Here is a 25057-nt window from a genome sequence, read left to right on the forward strand (position 1 = left end):
CAGTATTCTGCTGCCCCTTATGTGCTGGCTGCACTCTTTCCCTATTCTCACCTCTTCAACTTTTTGACCTACCAGCTTGCAAAGGTCTGTACAAGCTGTGGCTGGTCTTGAGCATGGCGTATGCTTTCTGACTACCTACTTTCTGCTGGCGAAAATGCATAATGATTTACAGTCGCCAAAAGCACCGTGCTTCCTGAAATACTGCCACAGTTGGTAAACCCCATCTTTATTTCATTGAGACTATTAAAGGGTTTTCTCTGTTCCTCTTGGTCATTGATTTTTGTGGAAAACTCATGGTAGCACAGAAGAGGAAATTTGAGTGTCAGATTTAGTTAAGTGGTGTTGGGGGCGGGGGGGAGGGACAGAAGGTAGAATGGATAAGTAACACAGTATCGTTGGTTTTGTTTCCAAAGAAAATCAGGATAGAAACACATCCTACTGTGAAAGCTTTATTTAATTGTTCACCATTCCCACTTGAAAAAGGAGAGGAGTTCGTTATTGTTATGACAACACTTAAATGGATTATCAAGTTAAATACTCCAAATTTGAATTTCCAAATTTGAATTCTCAAATTTGAAATTAGGTTAGACAGTGTCTAACCTAAAGCAATGTCTTTTAACAGTAGCTTACAGAAGACTGAGGTATCTGAAATGCATCTGTGTAGGCTGCTCAGAAAGGCAGTGTCTCTTGAGGATTTGTGCAATTCTGGTTTCAATATAGATAGTTACATAAGTGTTCAATTATGCCTCCCAAGAACTGCCCCAGATGGTCCCCACAGGCTTGAAAACAATGAAACCCACCAAAATTCTCCTTCATCGAAAGGAGAGTGTTGTTACTTCTCCTCCCAGATGTCCTGCTCACCAGAATGTGTATATTGGGAGGTGGTTGTTGTCTGGATTTGAAGGGGAGGGGAAGGAAGAGAACTCTTACCTTATAGCAACTCCCCCTCTGAACCGGAGGATCCCTGAAGTAACCAGAGAATAACCAGCCAGAATATTGTCGCAGCTTTAAAACAGCAAAAACCACTAAGTAGTAATGAAGTTGAGGCAGAAGCTTAGGGTTCAGTCTCAGCCAGCTGAGGTCCTGTCCAGCAGCAGTCATGAGGAACCACCTTCTCTGTGCTAACAGGGTGGTGTTCGAGTTGTACTCAGCATACTGGTTCTGTGAGCAACAATATATTTTATTGGTTTTAAAATGTAATGGCAGTCCCCTAAGTACAGGTTTGTCTTAGTGATCTGGCCTGTGGTTTCGGTTCCCTGTGTAATCAAAATTAACTATAATGTTTTAAATGGTGTATTTAGATAGCATCTACAAAGCAGAGGGTTGGGGTTTTTTTGGTTTTTGGTTTTGTTTTTATTTTAGCTCTCTGTTTCACTCTTATCCTTGTCCTGTGTAGTCCACGTAGGACGTATCTTTTGTACCCTTGTCAGATAGAGCAGTTTCCAAAGTTTTCCATCCCTCTTTATTCCCACCCAAATTCCCTGGTTAATCTTGTTGTAAACAAACCAAATTTAATAAATCACAGAATCACAGAATGGTAGGGGTTGGAAGGGACCTCTGGAGATCAACCCCCTGCTTGAGCAGGCACACCTAGAGCAGGGGGCACAGGAACACGTCCAGGTGGGTTTTGAATGTCTCCAGGGAAGGAGACTCCACAGCCTCCCTGGGCAGCCTGTGCCCCTGCTCTGGCACCCTCACAGGAAAGAAGTTTTTTCTCCTGTTTAGGTGGAACTTCCTGTGCTCCAACTTGTGCCCATTGCCCCTTGTCCTGTTGTTGGGCACTAATGAAAAGAGTCCAGTCCCATCTTCCTGACACCCACCCTTTAGATATTTATAGGTATTGAAAAAATCCCCCCTCAGTCTTCTCTTCTCCAGCTGAACAAACCCAGGTCTCTCAGCCTTTCCTCATAAGGGAGATGCTCCAGTCCCCTGATCATCTTGGTAGCTCTCTGCCGGACTTGCTCAAGGAATTCCAGTCCTTCTTAAACTGGGGGGCCCAAAACTGGACACAGCGCTCCAGATGTGGTCTCACTAGGGCAGAGTAGAGGGGGAGGATAACCTCTCTTGATCTGCTGGCCACACTCCTTTTAATGCACCCCAGGATACAGTTGGCCTTCTTGGCCCCAAGGGCACGTTGTTGGCTCATGGTGAGCTTGTTGTGAACCAGCCCTCCCAGGTCCTTCTCAACAGAGCCGCTTTCCAGCAGGTCAGCCCCCAACCTGTACCGGTGCATGGGGTTGTTCCTCCCCAGGTGTAGGACCTTGCGCTTGCTCTTGTTGAACTTCATGAGGTTCCCCTGGGCCCAACTCTCCAGCCTGTCCAGGTCTCGCTGGATGGCAGCACAGCCTTCTGGTGTATCAGCCACTCCTCCCAGCTTGGTATCATCAGCGAACTTGCTGAGGTTACACTCTGTCCCATCATCCAGGTCACTGATGAACGTGTTGAACAGGACTGGACCCAGCACAGACCCCTGGTGAACAGCACTAGCGACAGGCCTCAATCCAGACTGCTCCATTAGTCATGAAATGCAGTCTTCTGTCATATCCCTGATCTGTGGACTTCCTGTTCAGAGGAAAATCAATATATTTCCCCAGTGTTTGAACCATGTTAATCCTTGTCTGCACTTTTCCTGGGGAAAAGGTTCTTTTGTAACAGATTGTTATATGTAAAATTGCACTCTTCCGTATTTTTTTCCAACTATGTGAAAGCCAAGTGTGGGACAGGCTTTTTTAGGTAGGCACATAACACATTTTGAGCAAATGGAAGTCAGATGATTATCATCTGTCTTCCTGTGTAATTACTTAATGATTTTATTTTTTCTTCTAAATAAATCTCCCACAGGAGTGTTTCAGTTGTGTTGCACCTGGTTTGGGGCTGGGGACTAGAAAAGTGGTGTTTATTTTTAGATTGAACATCTACTGACATTTTAGCTAGCAGTGGCTCTTGAATGTACCTGTTTTCATAAAAAGCTCCAGAAGAACCTAAACAGTTATTGTTTTTAAAAATATTGTAGCTCTATGTGGCATCTGATTGTAAATTGCATCCCAGTAGTCTCATTAATTGTACAGATTACAAAACTAAAGTTAACAGCTGTATCCCCTGTTAGAGTTGTATTGCAGAATGAAAAAAGCCTCTTCCCTACCTGGGTACTGTAATGTGCCTCCCTCCCAGGTAGTGAGAGGAGCAACGTGCTGGCCTTGCAGTGTTCAAAGTCGCTGTTAACGCAGTAAGAGAGGAACTGAGGGAAAATACTGCTGCTTCTCTACATTATCCTTATTTTCCCTTCTCTTTGTAATCCCTTCCCTAAGGATATGCTTTGTTCTTGATGTTGTGCCTTCTTAGAACACATGACAGTGAGCGAGAATAGTGAAGGCAGTTTGGACTTGTGTGCCCTCCATCAGATCCTCGGTCCTTTAACGATACGGGCTGCATGCAAGTTTCCATGAAACTTGTAGCCAGCAAATGTAGCCAGAGAGATGTACCCGCTAACAGAATATGATTATCTTCACATATGCAATAAAATCTTACAGAAATATTGTCTCAAGCCGACGACTTCTGATGTCAAAATTAGTTAGCCTCCCAATTTAAGGGGTACACTGCACTGCTAGAATATGGTCACCAGCTTGGGACATGTGTATAAAAATATTCTATGCTTTGTGCTTATACAAAGTGTATACAAAGCTTGGGTGCTTTCAGGATTGCGGAAGAAATATTTAGGTCAGTTATGGAAAAAAAATGTACAGCTGGTTTGTAACTTAAATATTAGTTTCTTAAAGTTTCACGCAAATTGTTTCTCCTCAGTAAGATGCTACAGCCCTTTGGTGAGCACAGTACTGCTGGTAAATAGCATGGGCTTTGTTTGTATGTCTCTCTTGCTGTCTCATATGCTTTAGAACTCACTGTATTTCCCATTGCATCATTATATTTTCTACTAGAAGTGGATGGTTGATTGTGTTAGTTTTGTTTTGGTTTTTACCATTACACTGACAGCCAAGTAGGCAGTCAGAAAAAGATGACTTGTTGGTCAGTTACGTTAGCTTGCTATTGAACTTAGAATTTGACACTCAGCTTGGCTATAGTGCTATCCATGCTGTCCACCCTGTTGTCACTTTTTCCGCAAGCAAACCTAAGGTGATGTATAACCTCTTGGAGGGTGTGGAGAGGATAACATATAGAAGATAGTTGGAAGAGGGATTCCTGAAACAATAAACATTGGTGTTACTGTAAGATACTATCTGTGGGGTTTTTTTTTGTTCTGACATTTGTGCATATATATGAAAAACATCGCTCTGACACTGTAGGACCATCCTGGCCTTCAGTAAGGTTCACAAAGGCTTAAAAGCAGGAAACTAAATAAGGAATTGGGTAGAGGAATAAATGAGTCAGTAGCAAGTCAGGATGTTCCTGTAGTGTTGCCAGCCCTCTTCAGTTTTATTAGCTGGTTTATGAAGGTAAAGAAGATTTATGTACTTGTCTCTGTTTGATCCCATCTTCCAAACAACCTTTGAACTACTTAGACAATTTGAACCAAGACTGTCAGACAGTAGTGGACCAAAATATAATGAAGTTCCTTCCCTTTAGAGGAAGGGGCAGTTAAATAGAGGGCAAAGACCCAAGCAGTTCCTCTGCAGTGGAGAGTCTGTGAGTGTAATGCCCATGTAGTGGCAGGGCAACCATTGCCTGTGTCCTCAGTCTGCCTGCTGGCCAGCAGGTATTTGGGTGTCATAGCAGGAAACTAGCCATGTTTTGTGGGAGCTGGGAAATAAAGAAGTTTGGGGAGATATGGAGAGGGAAGGCAGGGGAGCATAAAAACGACATACATTTTTAGGAAAATGGACATAATTAGTTCCAGGGAGCTCTAAGTACTCATAATTGCTGTAAGAATCTAATATAGATTGTTGAAGTTAAGTTTCTGCGCCACAATCTCTGGAAAGGTGTATTTGATATTTGCTAGAAAAGGGCACGCTGGTTCTTTTTGTAATGAAGGAAGCGTGAAAAGGAACATCATTTGCGTTTTGCTGCCAATTCCGAAAATCTGTATTTTATCACTAGCTCATAATATACATGCATCCATTTCCACTGAAGAAAATAAAAGGTGTTTTTTCTTTTGTGTTCTTTTTTTCTTCTCCTCCTCCACACTTTTTCCCCAGTTTCCCAGTCTCTGTATGTCAGTATTCTGATGTTCATTCCCAAATATGATGGAGTACCAAGCACCTACTGCCACGTGCCAAGGCAGCCTGCATGCCTAGGCAGTGTCACGCTCTGCTCCTGGTGGAAAACATCCCTTAGCAGGGGAGAGGCACGTTAGTCCCCTTGTTTCCGCCGCAGATCCCAGTGGGCAGAGCCATCCAGTTGTGACTCATGGATGTGGACGCATGTGTTTTGCTCTTTTTTTTTTTAATATTGTTGAAATCCACACCCAAATTATTTGTTAAAAGGGTACAATTTTAAAGACAAACTGAAATTCAATGCAGAAAGACATCCCCATTAGAGAGGGGAAGCCTGGCAAGGTGCATCTCGTGCATTGTATTACTGCAAGAATGAGTGAACCTCATGGGTTTTGCTCTTCTATTGCTGTGAATCTTAGTTGAGGGGCTGTTGCAAAAGCACCCATCTGAAACTGAAGGGTAGTAAATGGCAAAAGAAACTCATGATGTAGGAGATTAAGAGAATAGTTACACCAGTAGCCATGGGGTTTTTGTGATCTCTCTGTTATTAAAAGCTTGGCAGTTTCTTCAGCACAGATATTTGGGTTGTAACAGTGTGACTGCCCAGAAAGTAACACTAATTTTGTTCAAGAAGCAAGTGGCAAAGAAGGTTTTGTCTTTGCATAGAGTAGTCTGCTAAGGAAAATTCAGGCTATTGAAAGAGTTTTTATATATTCTGAAGAATTTAAGTGCGTGTTAACCTACGATAGTTAATAATCAAAAGCTAAACACTATGGTGGTGAGATTTAAGAGTGCTTTAATGGCTACTGTTTATTCACATTTATTTGTCTTTACAGAGATTTGATGAACTTGCTTTAATATCAGTTTACTCCTCTATCTCCCATGTTTTGCAGTCCCAATCCTACAATTCTGTTAGCAGACCGGGATGTTTTTATAGATCTTCGTTCACTTCAGCAGCAGTCCTTACAAGTACTGCAGTCTGCTCTTGCATGACAAATTGCAGTGTTGGACGGGCCTTGCTGGAAGTCTTAACTTTCCCTCTTTGTTTATTACAGCAGCTTTGGCCAACCTTTGTGCATAGTTATCACTTTTTTACGGTGAGGTTTGTTTGTGAGGTTTTGGTTTTACAGAGAGTGAGGGCATTAGTGTGGTATGATATTAACCGGGCCTCTGAAGTAGAACTAATGCTGACCTTTAGGAGTAGGTAATTTATCAGTAAATAACAAAAAAACAAACCAAACCACACAAAACAACTTTAACTTTGTGGTGTTCTTCCAACTTGCTTAGACAGCTGCACCTTTCTCGTACTTTGCTGAAAACTTTTATTTTCTTAACTTTTCACATACTAACAATGACTCCAAGAAACTGAAAACAGTCCCTCAAACTACTATTGCTGCCTTCAGATGCAGTTCTTGTTGGCTCTTTGCCTGGTGGGTGCAATGAGCTTCAGGCACTTTCTTGACTGAGAGCATCTCTTCTCTGTTCTCCTTCCAAGATGAGGTATAAAGTACATGTAGTTTCTTGTAGGGCAGGTTGGGATCCCCACATATATTGCAAGTTCCTTTGCCAAATCACAAGCTCTTGTGCTGCTCTGGAACATTATGCAGGCATCCTGTTTTAATCAGTAGCAGACTCTGAATGGATTTGCATGTACTCATTCTGATTTCAGAAAATCTGATCCATAGACTAAAGATAATGAGTTGACTTGATGATCTCTGCAGAGTGAATTTAAATCTTGGATAAGGTATAAGTAATTAAAGTGGAGAATGTAATACCTTTCAAGTTCTATTAGGTAAAAGAGAGGTTCCAGATTTGTTTAAAAAGATACACACCTTCTATTTCATATTGGTATTTTTGTATATTCTAAATATAGAAAGCTTTGAAAAAGGTTAAAGCATTCATCGTTTCACAGGAGGGGGGTGGGGTGGGGCATTTGGATAGTATTCCTGTACTACTGAAATTAGTCTGCATGCAGCAGTGGTGCAACTCAAAAGAGAAATTAATCTTACCCATGGGGTTTCCAACGGTGATGCATTTGTAACAATATTTAAGAATCAAGAGAAAATTTTCTAAGTTCATCATAATTCACAAACTCAACAGGTTGTTTCCTCTTTTGTTTACAGACTTGGTATTTGCAAGCTCCCTGCCTTGACGGTAGTCATCATGGATAGTGGTAAGTTTGTTAACTTAGTGATGAGTGTGCATTTGTTATTATTCCCGATGAAGTGGGCATTAACACACCTCAGAACACACAAAACACACAAAAAATGTCCTCTGCTATTGAACTGATTTTGTTGTTGCATATGATGCAGATTTTTGCCCATAGTAAACTGAACTACAATCATACTGCTGTTCTGACAGATGTTTTGCAGACAATAATAATAATAATCATCATCATCATCACAAACTCATTTGTGGATCTTTGAGAGCTGGCTGCAGAATGAAGACCACAGAGCTGAATTTCTGGCCTTGCATACTTTAGTTTAACTGTTCATAAGCTTGTCCCAGTAACTCCAGAATCTCAGAGCAGAAGTCACTTTTTAAGCTTTATATGTAAATGCTCAAAACATTTTTCTCCCTTCTGCCCTGTGCAAACCAAGTGGTTTTATTAAGGTCACCTACAGAAATATTCAAATTTATCAGTAGCTGCACCATCAAATCTAGAAATAAACATTTAATTTTAATATTTGGTGGTGGTTTTAATCTGCTTGGATGTTGGTAAGGATTCAGAAAAAGAAAGCCTCAATAGTGGTCTCAGGAGAGCTGTTTTGTGTGTCCCAGGTGCCCCGGGCTTTGCTTCGGTAACAATTCCATGTCCCAGAACACTTTTCCCACACTACTGCTCCCTGTTCCGTGTATCACTAAATACCTGAAGCCTATTTTCTTTGCTTGTGACAGCTTCAGTTGGCAGGCTGAGATGTATTTATGCTTTCGTGTCCTTGCCTGTCTCTTTCTGATTCTGATTTAATTTCATGTTGCTAGAGTACCTGTTCACTGTTATGATAGCACACAAGTTTTTCTGAGAATGTATAATAGATTGATCTGACTGTATTACTCTCTTCAATAACAGTAAGTCAAACTAAGACTTTGGAATGAGTTTTTGTGGCTTTTTGATGGATAAAAACTTGCTAAAGGCCAAGTATCAACAGTTACACACAGAGCGCAAGCATGTCTGAAGAAATAAACATAAATTCCAAAGCATTAGATTTGGGAGTTGTATATCTTCATCTAAATTCTAGAAAAATCAAGGAAGAGACATTAGATTTTTCTTGTTTATTTCTGTGACTATCTTACATAATGCAAAAATCATAATTTTTATTTTTCCTTTACCTTGTATTTGCCAATTAGCCTCATTAACAAATTAAGTTTTGTATTGCTTTATTACTTTATTCTTTCCATATGCAATTCTTCCCTGATGGTCTTCAGCTCCATAGTAACAGCTGCAGTGGATTCAGCCACGCTGTGGCTTGACTAGGTGGGCGTCCAACCCGAAGCATTTTTTTCACACACTCCTATGCAATTATAACTGAGTGGCTACATGATGATGGCTCTGGAATACTAAGAAGCCAAAGTGGTTTCTGCAATATGATTCCATTATCCTTTTCTATAGAATTCATCAGGCAATGACTGGTTCTCATTAAATCACTGTGTTTCAGTCGGTATCTTCATCAAGATCGGTCTGATCAATGTACGTTCTCATGTTTCCTTGCTGCACTTGTACTGACTTCTCAACAGGATTTAAAGTCGCTAGGAGTGTGCAGTGCTTTAAAAATGTCAAATCAAAACAAACAAATTAATATACTTCATTTTCTTCAGCCTTGCAGGTTCAAAAGCCATTCCTGGTCTGGGCTAATCATAGATCATTATTTATCAGATACATTCAGAATTAATACGGGGTGTGGTGTATTTTCTTAAGTGGGCTTTTATGTCTCTGTGATATATACATTTTCTGTACTGTTTTGTGAGAGAAGAGACACTTTCTGAATATGAGTTGCTAAATAAAAAAGTTGGTTTTTTAGATAGTCATATATTGGCCATTCTTGAATATTGAATTATTTTAATGCTTTGCTGTTCTTCATCAATGCATTTTGAAGCAGAAATGTATGCTTAGCTCTTTTTGGAAAACTGAACTATTACCTAGAAACTCATCCCAGTGTGTATCAGATGCAGTATGTTGTAACATACCAGCTTTTAAACCTTTATTCTCAGTTTGCTTCCTTGGTAAATTGGAAAGTGCATGCAGAAAAAAAGATTTGTATATCATTTTTAAGAGCCAGAAGCTTTAAATCAGGGTATTTTCAGCTATCTGCCTTTTCCTTTTTATTTCTTTTCCTTCTGCATTCAGTACAAAGCTGCTGTAGTTTGTCTCATTGCTGTTTTCAGGGATGGATTCTAGCTGTGAAATTAAATTCCTTAGGTTTTATCTGCTGAAAGAAGGGAAGTTTGATTTATAGTGCATTATCTGCTCTTCAGTGACTCCACATATGGACACTCTTAAGAGAGTCTGGGCTGTAACTTGTTCCACTTCATGAATGCCCGCAGGAGAAGTGGGTGAGAAGCAGGTAGAGCACTGACAGCCCAGCCCCATGCATGGCTGCGTGCTGGCTTCCTGATGCGGACGAGTCCTTCATCTCATTATGTTTAGGTGATCGCTGAGGCGTATTAAAAGAAGCCAAGTTCTTCAGGCCTAGAGGGGAGTCAGGAGAATTGTGTGGGAAATGGAAAGAAGCCATCCTTTTTTTTCTTTCCTTTTTGAAGAGATTTTTGAATATTAAATTCTGTGTGATTTAGTGAGCTTACACAGTAGGAGATGCCCATGTGCTCACCTGTGGTGCTGTAGAAAATCAAAACTGCAATAGGTGCAGTTGTAGAGTTGTGTGCACTGAACCTCTGGCAACATGTGGTGCATGTATGAAAGTATAGGAGTGACTGGTGTGTTGGAGTTTAATCTTCGAATCTTCATTTAATCCTTTGCAAAAGGGAGATGGCTGTCTCACAATTTATAACAAAGTATACCACAGTGACTAAACAAAATGAGATTGAAGTAGATCAGCCTAATTATGGTAGTAGCCTCGTTGCTGAAAAATGGCACCTCATCTATCTTAAGAGAAAGTGAAAGTATAGTGACCATCTTTATTGACTTGCTGCTGTCCTTTTTTACAGTTCAGAATCAGAGAATTAAGGAAAAAAAAACAACACCACAGCAAACTGATTCATATAAAATTATAGATAAATCGTTGCTTAAACCAGTCAGTGTCTGTCCCTCAGCAGTCAGTGAGAGTTTGTCTTCATAGTGCACCGGCAGTCCCAGACTAGCTGTAAATGACCAATGCAGAAATGATCACATAAGTCAGGGAAGTGGCGTGGGTGTATTTGTGTGGCAGCACATTAAATAATTAGCCACTCTTGCTGGCAGTGGGAGCACAAGAACAGTGTTGCACTGACATGATGTTCTTGCTTCCTGACCTGAAATACCTGGAGAATTTCTGCATCGCTCACTGCAGATGTACCTCCTGGGTAATTCAGTCTGCTGGATTTTGGAGTGTTCCAGTTGCTGCATGTTACTGTAAAAATCATCTGGTCAGGGAGTTTGAGGGAAAGCTGGAACATCAGAAGAAAAGAGGTTGCTTTCAGCTCTCTTCTTTGAACACAACCAAAGCAAGCAAATAAAGAATACCTGTGTCAGAATGTGGGTTGCCTTTTGGGGTTGTTTTATCTGATTCATTAAATACGGTGAGGTTTTGTGTATGGTTCAGGGAAATAGAAGCTACTTCCCCACACACCCCTAAAAGGGTCACTATTTCAGGGCTGACATTTTTGGAGTGAAGGGAGCAAATCTGCTTCAAAGTTGCTTAAGAAACCTTACAGACTTGAACTTTGATAAATGCAGCTGATCTGGTGCATATGACTCTGGGTAATGTTCATAAATATTTATATCAAAAACTTAAGAGCATTCTGGTTGTGATGCCCTCAGGCAGTTGCAAATATCTTTTTGGATGTTCACAAGCAGGATTTGTTTGTTCTGTGTCATCTTAGTTTAAGAAGTCATTTGAGCTGAGCATGCGCCTCTCTTCTTAGGCACCGGCTTCAATCTTGGTTAAGCATACATGACTGTGATGCTGAATCGGGGTCCATCATATTTATGACGTTATAGCAATAACTACTGAAATTGTAGGCCCAGCCACTTACAATAGTTAATAAAACTAGGAGGGGGCTTTTATCATATTAAATAAAGGGGAGGACTTTGAAAAAAGCTCTTTATTTCTCAAAAGCACGTTTTCTTTGAGCTGTTTTAGCATGAGTTTTTGGATCTCTATGTTAGAAGTGACCTTTATTGTCTCTCCTCTCATTCAGTGTTCTTAACAGAGGACAAAGCCAATTCCGTGTTAAAAAGATACCCGAGAGCCAACACATTTTTGGAAGAATTAAAGCAAGGTGACATAGAACATGAATGCAGAGAAGAAATCTGTAGCTATGAAGAAGCAAGAGAAGCATTTGAAAATGAGGAAAAAACGGTATGTTTTGGTGTGTATTTAAAGATGGGTTGGGTGTATTCATACTAAATTTTTGGGTGTGCTGAACACTTTTGTGTTTTCCAACATTACATTAGATTTGTTTTTCATTTTGGCCTGCTTCTTTAAGCAAATAAGGTGTACAGAGGAGATGGATAGACTCCACAGCAACAGCTTTTGACTCCTTCTTCCCAGTCAAACTGAATTTGAAGTGGGTAAAAGTCTTAAATATAATTACGCTCTCAAGTGTTGTGAAAATCAGCAGCTGGGAAGAAAAGGAATATGATTTAATACCCCTACTTGAGGAAAAAGTGGGCAAAACTGTCATCTGTTTGGCAGCACTATTTACCCAAATAGCCTGTGCCCTGGTTCTTTTACCATCACACGCTTAAGTCTGGCCTGAATATCACAAATGCAGTTGTCTTGCTTGGAAGAAATGATGGGATTGGGACTGTTACAGGGAATATATAGAAGGGCACAAGTCTTCACTTATCTCACTCCTTGTGGAATAACTTGTTTACTGAGTATGTTCACATGGAGTGAGTGCACAACTCAAAAAGCTTTCCATTTAAAATACACCTTTGAATCCCATGTTCTGGTATAGCTGGCCAAAAGTGTTCAGTGCTTGGACTATTAATAGTCTAAGCATAAGGAAAGATTAGTGGCCGCCTTCAGGCAAAAATCTGCAAGCCACCGGAGTGTGTTGTTAAGCAGCAGTGATCTAAAACTCGGAAAGAACAGTAATTTCAGTGCTACCACGTGTTACGCAAGGGCAGTGATACATTAACTTGGTGGGAATGAAGCAGATACTGGCCACACGGAATTGTTGCATGAGTCTGTTGGCTCCTCTAATTAAAAGAAGCTTGTGGGCTAATGGGCTCTGCAAGCAATAGCTGCACATCATACCGAAAGTATCTTATATTATTTCCAACAAATAAAAACAGCACACAGGTTTTTGATGGTAGCATCTGACCTATTTAATGCAATGCAGTCAAGACAGACATAGAGGAAATTAGGGCTGAATTTGAGGATATATCTAGAATGAAAAACAGGTGCTAGAAAATGTGACTCAGAAAACTTATCTTCAAAAAAAGCTTCTATCCCTTGTGTGTTTTTGCCCAGGGAGATTGTGCTTGCAAGGCCAATGGGTCAATGGGTGAACTGGTATAGGGAGTATTGCAGATTTCCATAATTTATGTAGGTGGTACGTTCCACTCTTCACTGGCTGAGCTCTACATCAATAAATAACGATGTTATTGTAAAGGCATACTGAACTCCTGAGTTCTTGGCATCTTATTGTTGGAGGTTATACCTGGGGAGATGGATAAGGCTGGAATGAGAACCTTCTGATTTATTAAAATGAAGTGGTAGGATGTGCGGTGTCTCTTCAAAGCTGCTTCTTTCTAAAGCTTTAAAGTGCATGCACACGCATGTGTTTTTACCTCCCAGACTTGGCTTGGTGCAGCCATTCCTAATGATAGCTGATTGTGTAATTAGGAATAATGTTGACAGTGATACTACCTGTGTAAAATTCTAACACAATATCACTTTTGCTTGAGTAGCACAAGAAGTTCAAGTCACTAAAGAAATCACAGCCTAAACCTGTTGCCTTTCGCTTCAGCTTCTTCTCCCCATTTAAAAACATTTTGTGCTTTGGTAGATGGCATTTCCCTTGCAGAGGTATTTGGGAAATAGTAAAGTAGAAATAGTTACATTTCCACTCTTACCACAATCTTTGTGTCACAGGGGAGAAGAAGCTTCCGAGAAGTGGATAAAGGGTCAGGAACTTATACTAATGTATCCTTTTTGCCTAGCTGCTTTATTCTGTTGTTGGAAGCTTGCTAATGGGCCAGGCTCTGCTAATGTGCACCCATGCCTGACCAGCCTCATTTCCTTAGGCTTTATTTAGTCCTTTGTCCCCTAGCAGTATCTATCCTTACAGCCACTTAGTAGGAGTTAACTTCTGTGTCCCAGGGGAAGGAAATGGATGCAGCAGACTAAGATTGTGATACAGTATGTTCAGAGTAAGAAAGATGCAATGATTTCATAGTATAGATAGACTGGAATTCAAATAGGGTCTGTAGCTTATCTATCTTATGGTAACTTTGTGTAATCTCTCTCTTCGTATTTTTTATCTTGTCCACTTGGTTCTTTGTTTTTCTGCAGTCGTCTGGGGAAATGTGCAACATCAGGATTTGTAATATTAAAGTAATACCAAGTAGTTCCCTCAAGTTATTTTTGATGCATGAGTTTTTCTTGGAAGTTAGCATTGTGAATGTTAAGTGTGCGTGCATAGCTGTCATGGAAATATTGAATGCCTTTAATACTGTGTGTGCTTGGGGATTTTGATAGGTTCAGCATTATTATTTAAAATTATAAAGTTAATTATAAAGATAATGCTATTGTGTTAGTAAGGCTAGAGCCAACAGGGAAGAATTTGCAGGACTGAATATGAAATTCAGTGTTGACAAATGTAATGCATGTGCGGGAAAAGGGAACATTCATTATGTACATGATTGCCTCTGAACTGAACTCAGGAACAATATCTGAATTTGAATCTTTGAAGACTTTAATTTAATGCTCAGCAGTCAAACAGAAACAGAACAAAATAGAAACCTGAGTGCTAAGAATCCAACGAAAAGAATAGGGATCAAAATGGAGACCATAATTATGTCATTGCACACCCGTATCTTGGACGTGCCATGTACAGCTCTGATCTCCCAGTCTCCTAAAAAGCAAGTTAGTACCTGAGGAAGGGCCAGAGAACCAAAGAAGTGTGACAGTTGACCAAAGATATGAAAAGACTTCTGTAACAACAATAGATCGGAGAGAATTATATCAGGGAATATGTAATGATGTCTGTGAGGAGCATGAAGATCGAACTCAGGTCAGACACTTGACATCCTGACAGGAGAGCTAAGAGGGCCTCAGAGGAAACTTGAAGGCGCAGGTTCGAAGCAAACAGAAGTAATTCTGTCACCATAGATAATAGAGCTGTGGACTGCCTTGTCACAGGGTGCCTCAGATCCTAAAAGCTTACGTAGGTTCAGAGAACAATGATATAAATGAACGGAAGATAAATCAATCTGGGACCGTTGAATAAAAGGGGTCAGCTTTGGCTAATGGAAGTTCTTGAAGTACAAATACGTGGAAGCTGGGAGAGTATTGCTGCCTGCTTATGTTTGAACTCATCTTTCAGCAGTGTGTAATGATTGTTGTCAGAGAGAAGGTAATGGATTAGGTGAACCTGAGGTCTGATCTAGTAAAGCTGTTTATTTGTAGTACCTGTAGCCTGCAGGCAGCACTGTGTGTGGTCACTGGTCAGTTGTCAAAGGTTGCTGGGAGACTCAAAGATTTGTTCAGAAGTCACTGTGCAAAGTATCTGGGTGTGATTGAAGCACTGATATTAGTTTTATATCCATTAACTCATATTTTTAAATTATACTGCATGAAGATTTGAAAAGCTAGAAGTCACAAATCTTTATTTATGTTTCAAATTTCTGACAAATTTTAAGTATTATAGAAATTGCCAGGTTCTCTGTGTAGCTCTATTCTAGCAAAACAAACAAACCAACCACTAATCAGTTTAGCAAGCAACTCAAAACTTGTCAGCACCAGATCTAAAATGGTGTGAACAAGTAAGTCTTCAAGCATCAGTCTGTGTCTAATTATGGATGCTGGATAAATACCCAGAAGAGAAGAGGTGAATCTTTTCCTGCCACCTGAAATTGAGGGCAGACTAGAATAAAATGGAGTAGCAGGTACGGTTGCTTGCCATTATTGCTTTGTTCATATCCTCTACCTACTGAATACCAAGCAGTCTTCTGACTGGCATATTATTAGTCCACCTTTAAAACAAGTCAGATAATTGACCAAGAATAATTTGAGGCTGACAATGCTGCCAAACATAGTAAAGGCCTCAGCTGAAATTCTCAGCAGGGTGTGAGTCTCTTAACTTTCATGTGGATCCCTTATTTGATTCAGTGTTCAGATCCAGTTGACTGATGCTGACTCTGTTCTGAGAAGTATTAGAAATAAAAGGGCAAGAAAATTCTGACAAATTGGCTGTAACTGTCTTTGTGTGGGATGCCCTGCAGAATTCTTTTTGATTATTTCAAAATGGATTTGCCAAAGCAGTAAGGGACATTCAGAAAAGTAGTGCTTGGTGGGAATATATGTTAGATGTTTTCTAAGTCTTTTCCATTGCAGTTATCTGATTCTGTGGCCTGCTTAACTTAGTTTTTCAGCCTTTTAAGTCATATACGCCTGGGATTCCTAGCTGTACAGCACTCAAGGATAAATGATTACTGGAGTGTCCTTTTCATAAATCACGAGTTAATAATTTTGTCAAGTAGAAAGAAAGTCCTTTTTGTTGTTGGTTTAAGAGACCAGCAACTATGGAAGGGACGTTTGTGCTGTGAGTCTCCAACTTTTAAATTACTCTAACTTTCTGTATGAGCTCTACAGCTGCTTCCTACTTTTTCAGTATTTCCCCTCTTGTTTGTTTTTTTTTTTATAGCAATTTGTACAAATCCTCACACTGCGCAAATTCATCCATGTTCTCTGTGGTTTTGTTGGACATGATTTGGCTTTGACCAGGTGGCTTGTCCACCTCCTGTGCCTTCACTTTACAGTGAAGCAGCTTGGCAGTGGGATGACAAAGCAGAGGGGGAGCTGCTTGGCAGCTGTGCAACTCGAACCTGAAGTATTAGTTTCCTGCAGTTCCTGACAATTCTGTTGGTCTGGAACTACCAGTCTTTGTGTTTCTCTCTGAGAACTGGCTTGCAACAATGCAAGCTGGAAACCTCAGGTTTAGTATGCTAGTAAGTTTTTGGTTGGTGGGTTTTTTCTGTGGGTTTTATTTTTTGGTTTCGTGTGTGTTTGTTTTTTTGCCCAAAGAAGAAAATTTAAAGGAAGTTTTTTTTTTTTTAAATGACTGAGCAAGTGTGTGTTTCTTAGTATTTTTCACCTCTGTGCAGAACTTCATTCCTTTGCTTCTGTACGATAGCCTTAGATGCGAAGCACTGTAATTTTTGAAGGGGGTATGCACATATATATACACTGTCTTGGAATTTCCTTTGCCTTGCATGCAAATGAAAGTGGATGCTAAACTACTTTCATCCTTAAGGCAGTTTAACTCTTAGCTTTAACTCTGTATTCGCCTTTCTGGTCACACCATCAGCTTGAACACCCCTCTCAGCCACACACCCAGTTCTGAACTAATTGGCTGCTGCTCTGGGGAAACAGCTTTTCTGTGGCTTTGCCATGTTGCAGAGTGACAAAGAGAGATGCTGGAATTTCAGCTTTCTGAAGAAGGTACAGAGACGTTTTCTCCAGCAGATAGAGCTGAGCTGGAAGTAACATGGAAACAGTACGAAAATACCAGTCACAACTTACTACCCTTACATTGCAGAGGGTGCATTCCCTCTGCAGTCTGCAACACAAAATATATTGCTAAGGGAAAAGTGTGATTTCATCTTTTTCATCAAAACTACCTCCTCTGCAGAGTCTTTAAAATGACACATCCTTGCACAGTATATTTGATGACTTTCAGTAAACCTTTGCAACTTTGGCCTCAAAACTAAACATTGTACCAGTTTATTCCTTTGCTGCTGTTGAGGCAGCAGACCACCAAAGTGGGAAGCTTGGTACCTGTAACAGTCAATAGCAATTAATAACCATAATGAATCTTTTTTGCTTTTTTAGTCAAGAATATATTTGTTATTTATCACAGAATGGTAGGGGCTGGAAGGGACCTCTGGAGATCACCTTGTCCAACCCCCCTGCTTGAGCAGGCACACCTAGAGCAGGGGGCACAGGAACACGTCCAGGCAGGTTTTGAATATTTCCAGGGAAGGAGACTTGACAAACCCCCTGGGCAGCCTGTGCCACTGCTCTGGCACCCTCACAGGAAAGAAGTTTTTTCTCCTGTTTAGGTGGAACTTCCTGTGTTCCAACTTGTGCCCATTGCCCCTTGTCCTGTTGTTGGGCACTAATGAAAAGAGTCCAGTCCCATCTTCCTGACACCCACCCTTTAGATATTTATAGGTATTGAAAAAATCCCCCCTCAGTCTTCTCTTCTCCAGCTGAACAAACCCAGGTCTCTCAGCCTTTCCTCATAAGGGAGATGCTCCAGTCCCCTGATCATCTTGGTAGCTCTCTGCCGGACTTGCTCAAGGAATTCCAGTCCTTCTTAATCTGGGGGGCCCAAAACTGGACACAGCGCTCCAGATGTGGTCTCACTAGGGCAGAGTAGAGGGGGAGGATAACCTCTCTTGATCTGCTGGCCACACTCCTTTTAATGCACCCCAGGATACAGTTGGCCTTCTTGGCCCCAAGGGCACGTTGTTGGCTCATGGTGAGCTTGTTGTGAACCAGCCCTCCCAGGTCCTTCTCAACAGAGCCGCTTTCCAGCAGGTCAGCCCCCAACCTGTACCGGTGCATGGGGTTGTTCCTCCCCAGGTGTAGGACCTTGCGGTTGCTCTTGTTGAACTTCATGAGGTTCCCCTGGGCCCAACTCTCCAGCCTGTCCAGGTCTCGCTGGATGGCAGCACAGCCTTCTGGTGTATCAGCCACTCCTCCCAGCTTGGTATCATCAGCAAACTTGCTGAGGTTACACTCTGTCCCTTCGTCCAGATCATTGATGAATATATTAAACAGGACTAGACCCAGCACCTTATTCCACTGAAGAATCTAGTTAGCTGTATTCTAACCAGATGGAAAGGTAATAGGTAATAGATCATCTTAATTGGTTGGTGATCTGGTGAGATCTGGTAGAAGTGAGGTCATTGGTTGTTGGTTTTGTTGGTTTTTATCTTGTAGAGATCCCACGAGTCCTCATTTGGCAGCTAATTTAATTTTTTAATGTTAGTTTCCTCCCTCAAATATATTTTTCTAAAGTCAGCACAGTTGACCTAGGGTTCACTGTGGAATAATGCATCAAGAAAGGCCCTTGCAGAGAGGTATCTAGAGAGGTTAGTCCATCTTCCAAGACTTGCTTACTTTGCTTGAAGTCAGTGATTAGCTTAGATGAATTGGGCCTAGGCTCACATCGAAGAGGGGCACTGTGATGACCTGCCTTGGAATTAAGGAAAAACATCTGATCATTAATTGCTGTAGGAATTAAGATTTCTTTCTTTTTTTTTTTTTTTTTTTTGGGGGGGGGGGGGTGGAGTTGCACTGAGTATAGGGATAAGAACAATGGACTTTATCTTTAAAAAAACAAAACCAACCTACAGGATAACCAGTTGTTTCACACACATAGCGTTGCTCCTAATGCTAGCAAATTCTGATTCAGAAGCATTGTGAGCATGTGTTTTGCCTGTGGCGTCCTGGTATTGCAGAGGGCAAGCTTAGCCTCCACGCTAGAGGGGCCTTGCTGCTTCTGGACTCAGGCTGCCTCTGAGATCAGTTTGGTGGTTTATCTGCTTAAATTTATCTGTTTAATGCTGATCATGTGGCAGCAGTCCTGAACTAAAAAAAATTGATGGATCTGATTTGTCTGTGCACAAAGTCAGTCAGTCTGCAACCTGAATACATCATCTGATAGTAACTGAGCAATTACAATATCAATTTTACCAGGTGAATGTATAAATACTTGTATGTAAAACATGTGCTGCTATTTAAAATAGATGCTGGCATGAATATGAGTGAGTCAGGACCCTGCATTTTTAAAGGAAACTAAAGAGTTCAGAGTTTCTGGCATGGGTTTGTTTGGGGTTTTTAAATCTTTTTTTTTTTTTTTTTTTTTTCTGAAATTACACATGGCTATAAAACACAGTGGAAATGTTTCTTAGTAGGAGAGCCCTTACATTACAGGTGACAATGCTACTTTTCTGAGGCAGGGTATGCTTCTGTTTGTACTAGCTTTTCATAGCATTCACTGCAGAGAAAATTGGATGGTGACATCATCTTGTGCATATTAATATAGGAAAGAGTACTTTCAAGTAGTGGTGTCCACCTTCATCTTTGTTTTTCCTTGTTCATATTTTCGCTTCTCACTTTCTGTTCCATTTATCTATAGGTATGTTGTCAAAATTTCTAGACCATAATAACCTGTGTAATATTCTTATAATATATTTTTAACTCTAAACAGAGGGTCTGAATCAACTCAAAATAAGCTGAAAAGAATTGCTTTATGAGCCAGAGGGTAGAGGAAGCCTAAAGCATGAGATGACAGTACAACATAGTTGTGCTTTGCCAAAACGGTCTGTCATTCCAAAAAACGTATTTCCCTGTCAAACTGTGTTAGTGTGGTATTACAATTTTTAAAGAAACAAAAAAACCCGAGCTCTTACCTTGAGTGGTACGGATCCACCAGGTGGCTGATGTGCATGCTGATGAGATTTCTTACCTATGCCTGTCTGAGCTACAGGTTTGTCAATATGAAGTGCAGATACAGGGGTCTTGAAAGCAGTGGGGAGCTGGTCTAAAAAAACCAAACCCCTCTTGTGTCACTAACCAGAAGAAAATTTGAAAGTTTATTGGGTGTGCTTATCCATACCTGTTCTTATTTTAATCATCAGTACTTGAAATGCATTTTTTTATCTAATCCATTTAAAACAGCTTGATTACAGTGTATTTTTTAACTGTCATAGTTTCTGACTTATCCTGTCTTGCTTTTCTAGAAGGAGTTCTGGAAAGTCTACAAAAATGGACTTCAGGGAGAAAGTAACACAGGACATACCTGGTATTCATTTTACCTTGCATTTCCATTAATCATTGGCCTTTTTGTTATCCTCATTGTCATTTTTGTCATATGGAGATGCCTGTTTAAAAAGAAAATGCGTAGACAGTCGGTGTACGTGCATAGGGGAGCCCACGAAGCGATGGGTGATGGTGCTGTGGCTGATGGCAGAGGTCCACTTCCGCCGCCTCTCAGCATTGTTCATTCCCCACAGGAGGAAATGTATGAAGTCAGTGGGCTCTCTCCAGGAGGTCTGAGCTATACAGATGGACGGTCAGACTCAATATCCACAAGGCTCTCAAACTGTGATCCTCCTCCCTCATATGAGGAAGCCACTGGTGAAACCAGTATGGGAAGAAGTGAAACTGAACAACATTTAGACCCACCGCCACAATACGAAGACATTGTGAATTCCAGTTCAGCCGGTGCAATTGCACTATCTCCAGTTGTCACCAGTACTAAGTAAAGCAAGAAGGCGGCTATGGACTTTTTAAAAATTACTAATCATTTTGTAGCACTTTATCTTGGCTTATTATGCATTTCTGTAATTTAATGGACTTGTAAAATGAACTCTTCACTTTTTTTTTAGATTTACTTGTACTTTGGGTTTGGGATTTTTTCCACTACGGCAGGTTTTAAAAGATAAGGAATCTGTATTGAGAGTGTAGTGCAGGTACAAATGTGGTGCTCTGTCATACTTCTCAAAAGCACCTCTGCTTTGAGGGATGTCACTTGTTTTATTCAGGACATTGTCCACATTCCCCACAAGATTTGTGGAATCCCCTTCTCCTTTCTTACTGCAGACTGCCAGAATTGCCTGAAATAGGGAATCCTTGAGCGACATTTTAGATAGTTATTTACACTAAAGGGGACCGATTTTGCAGTATTGCCTCTTGTCTGGTTGGTTCCTTTTTCTCACTTAGATTTTTGTTACATGCTGCACCCTGTCCTGGGCCCTTGGAAGGCCGAGAGCAGTATGCCTTTGTGTTCAAACCAGTATCTCATTAAGAGTATGCTGGTGTAATAGCAATAATTTCAGAGTCCTAGCAGAAGTGGTGTATTCTAAAGCTTTTGCTATTACAGCTCAAAATTCTGTAAATGTTTGGAAGCAAACAATTCAAGATACTAATTGGTGAATTCAATAGGGTACTATTTTTCTGTCTGTGTTCTGCCTTTCCACTCTGTTTTCTTATCTGTTTTTACTTGTGTGTTCTAGAGGTGAGAAGAGTGCATATGTCAACTTTAGAACTTGAAAGTTCATGCAATGGTAAATAATGAAATACTGAAATACTCAAGCGTAGATAAAATCCTGGTTATAGTCTTCCTACCATAGTCCTCACTGGGGACCAGGATATTATCCATAAACACATAAACCCAAAGGTATTACTTTCCTTTTTACAGGTGAATAAAAAGGGAAAGTGTTTGGTGTGACCCCCACCCCCCAACTATGAAATAAGAAGCCCTTCCTCAAATCCTGATATTCTTTTGCCTCTTGCATACTTACATGTACCATGTGTGCATCTTGTATTGGTGTCTATGGAAATCCTTAGCAGAGGATATAGATACCTTTTTTTAACAACCAATACATTTATCGCTTATCTATTCCAACAGCGGTGCTTCTGTTGCAAAAATTAACAATATGTGATAATGAAATAAAACTACTTAATGGTGTTCATTGTTTCTAAGAACAGCGTAGTGCTTTTATCCATGACACAAATTCTTAAAGCGCACTCCGTTCTCAGTGTACACAAGCATTTTTTACACAGCTCTTAGGTTACAGTTGCCCATCAGAGAAAGAGGTGCTGGGAAGCACGTTAGTCGAGGCTGGCTCCAGAAGTTGTGTGGCTAGCCTGGCTCTGCTGTCTCCAATTGTGAGCTGCAGAGCCCACCTGGGGATGTAGAGCAAAACCATGAGGACCCACTGTGTTATATCTCTAAGAGCACAAGGCAGGCGTACCCCCAAGCATTAGTCTGAGTGACTTTTTGAGGCTGAAGAGATGTGGCTTTCTGTCAGACTTGATGCAAGTTAGAATAGAGCCGTGTACAGAATTTCAACCAACTGGTTTAGATGCCAGTGATAGTTAAGACAGTGCAAGCTGTAGCGTGGTGATTCTTTTCCCGCAGCTTGATTTAAAAGTTCATTGTTCAGTTTAGCTTGTGAATTTCATTCCAGTTTTCTTTCTTCCCACACCAAGGTAGCGTGGCATTAGCTTTAGTATTTTCTGTGTTCTACTAATCCATTAGCGCTGATTGAAATGTATTTAGCCCTGAACGACTACTGTGTTATGTTGACTTTCTTATTACAGAAACCCAAACTGCATCTTGTTCCAAAGACCCCACATGAAACGCCAGTGCCATCCATTTGAAATCGCTCTTAGTGTCTGAGATGTGTGCTGGTGTCTACTGTGGGCTTGGCCTGCTGTCATGGGGGCTTGGCTGGTCTTTTCCCAAAGGACTTTTACAGAAAGCTGCTGAAGAGAAATGTATGGTCATCTCTGCACATTTCCATAAGAATTTGATATCATGTATTGAAAAATGAAGTAAGGATTTTACAATTAATTTTAGGTTCTCATTTTTGGCAAAGAATAGGTTGCCTAAGTTGTCTACTGGGGATCTCCGGTTGTTAAGGCAAGTTGTTTTAGAGTTACTCGATGAACTCCAGGCCAAACTGTTGTCAAAAAGATAACTCTTATTTATATTGATAATATAGAATAGATATTGGGCAGATAAGTACAATATGTTTTGGACACTTGTAGTAAGAATTGCCTGGGTCTTGTTTTCAGACTGTCCGTCCTTTTTCTTTTGGAGTGGTTTTAGCTCTTGTGTGTCCTGAAATGTCACTTGTAGAAGTTAAAGCTCCTTTTATACCGAGCAACAGTTAATATACTGCTTTAGGCAGACATTACCAAAACAAAAGTGCCTCCTATCAACATGCAGGAAACACCTCAAAAAGAGCTGGTATTTCAATGTCCATGCCATATTGGCATCTCCTGTGCCTGCCAGCACAGCTAGTAGTTCTAGCAGTAACTTTTTTTTGTTTGGATATAAGACTTTCCTGTAGGAATTGCATGGAGATCACCAATTTCACATTAGGTCATTCAGCAGCTGTCATCGTCCCCTGAACATGGGCAGTCTAGTTTAGAGATGAGCTGGCTTTTTTCTTTTTTTTTTTTCTTTTTTTTTTCTTTTTTTTTCTTTTTCTTTTTTTTTCTTTTTTTTTAATTACTCTATATTCCACTGTGACTTTTAACAGCTTTATGTTTCTGGCTCCTAAGTTGAGTATGTTGCTGTATCCTGTAGATACTTTGATGTGCAATGCAAAAACGATGCTTGTCTTTCCCCCAAAAAAGCCACAACCAAATATCTAAAATGATCTGTGAGCTGAGTTTCTTGGGCTATGCATTTTCCATGTACATGAGCATGAAAGCCATTTTGGGTTATAAACTTATGTCTTAGTGAATAAATTCCATAACTGAACAAAACTCCTGCGGGACAGTTATCCAAATATATTTCCTCTAAGACATGAACAGCTTTGTCCATGCTGTAATAATGTCAAATTACAAAATATTTTGTTTTGTATTGTGAAATGTTGGAAAAAAGCTGAGTCTTGTGGCTGGCTTCTCTAACCTGATTGAAAAATAAAATTTCATTTGTACTGTTTTTTATACAGCTCTTTTTGCAGATCACTTACTAGTTTTACCTATCCTGTAATTGCATTGTCATGCAATAAATACTATAAATTTATAGTTGTACCTCTAAAGTTTTGCAAGTCTGAATGCAGTACTATCTTGACTGATGACAAGTTGGGATGCTGCCTTTCCCACTTCTGACTGTAACATTGAATTTCAACTTCTATTAGGATTGAGATGATTTATCAACTAAAACTAACTTAAATGTAAGTGTTGTGGGTTTAAGAAATTATGGAAATTAATTATTTGCTTAGATGCTATTTAGCATTAGTGGAGGTTGATCTTTCTTCGCTGAATGTAAATAACCTCTGATTACAGTATTGCATATTTTGACGGGATTTGGTTTACATTAAATTATCCTATTTAAACATTTTTGCCTATGTTTATAGAAAATTTTTGTAACATTTGTTTTTGGATATGCTAAATAAAATTTTTTAAGATGCCTTGTTTCAAAATATCAATTCTACACAACTGCAGTGAGAATTAACTTTGTGTATTTAAGTGACTGTTAATTTCCATTGTTTTATGCACTTGATAATTTGCAGTGAATAAGTTGTTCTGATAAAATTTAAATATGATTTTGTTTTCAGGTAGGCTTGATATTCTTTCAAAATACAGGTTTATTTTTAATCAGATTTGTGAATTTCCTTTATTTTCCATTTTTTAAAAAAAGCATTTGTTACAGCCATAGCTAAATAACAGTCACAGGCAGAGGGAAAGCAGAAATTATTCCAACAAAATGAAACTACGCTATAGCAAAAAAGGTTGAAGTCGGGGGACTTAATTTCAAAGTTGGCTTCAGCCATTTGAAAGAAAGTACAAAATTTTGCATCGGCTCTGTGAAATATGCATTAAAAGCAAACAAGGGGGGAAAAAAAAACTTGTGTAATGATCCTCCCTGCTGGAACCAAAAGATCTCCGTTCCAGTCAAGACAAACTTTCTGTCATCCGTTCTTGTGCAGCTGCTAGTAAATAGCATCATATGTGCCTGGTAGTTTTTTC

At 40.1% G+C, this 25057-nt stretch overlaps 1 protein-coding gene across 2 annotated transcripts in view; it reads left to right on the plus strand.

Annotated features, from left to right (window-relative positions):
• The window catches only part of PRRG1 (proline rich and Gla domain 1), a 37041-nt gene extending 12351 nt beyond the window's left edge, over window positions 1–24690 (plus strand). For both annotated transcript variants that reach the window (XM_075097909.1, XM_075097918.1), the window contains 3 exons: window positions 7292–7341; window positions 11523–11683; window positions 20308–24690. In XM_075097909.1, the coding sequence (XP_074954010.1) occupies window positions 7332–7341; window positions 11523–11683; window positions 20308–20832 (696 nt within the window). In that variant the 5' untranslated portion in view covers window positions 7292–7331 and the 3' untranslated portion in view covers window positions 20833–24690. The remainder of the gene's footprint in view (window positions 1–7291; window positions 7342–11522; window positions 11684–20307) is intronic.
• The last annotated feature ends 367 nt before the right edge of the window (window positions 24691–25057 follow it).

This window comes from Phalacrocorax aristotelis, chromosome 1 (assembly GCF_949628215.1).
Source record: "Phalacrocorax aristotelis chromosome 1, bGulAri2.1, whole genome shotgun sequence".
Lineage (NCBI taxonomy): Eukaryota > Metazoa > Chordata > Aves > Suliformes > Phalacrocoracidae > Phalacrocorax > Phalacrocorax aristotelis.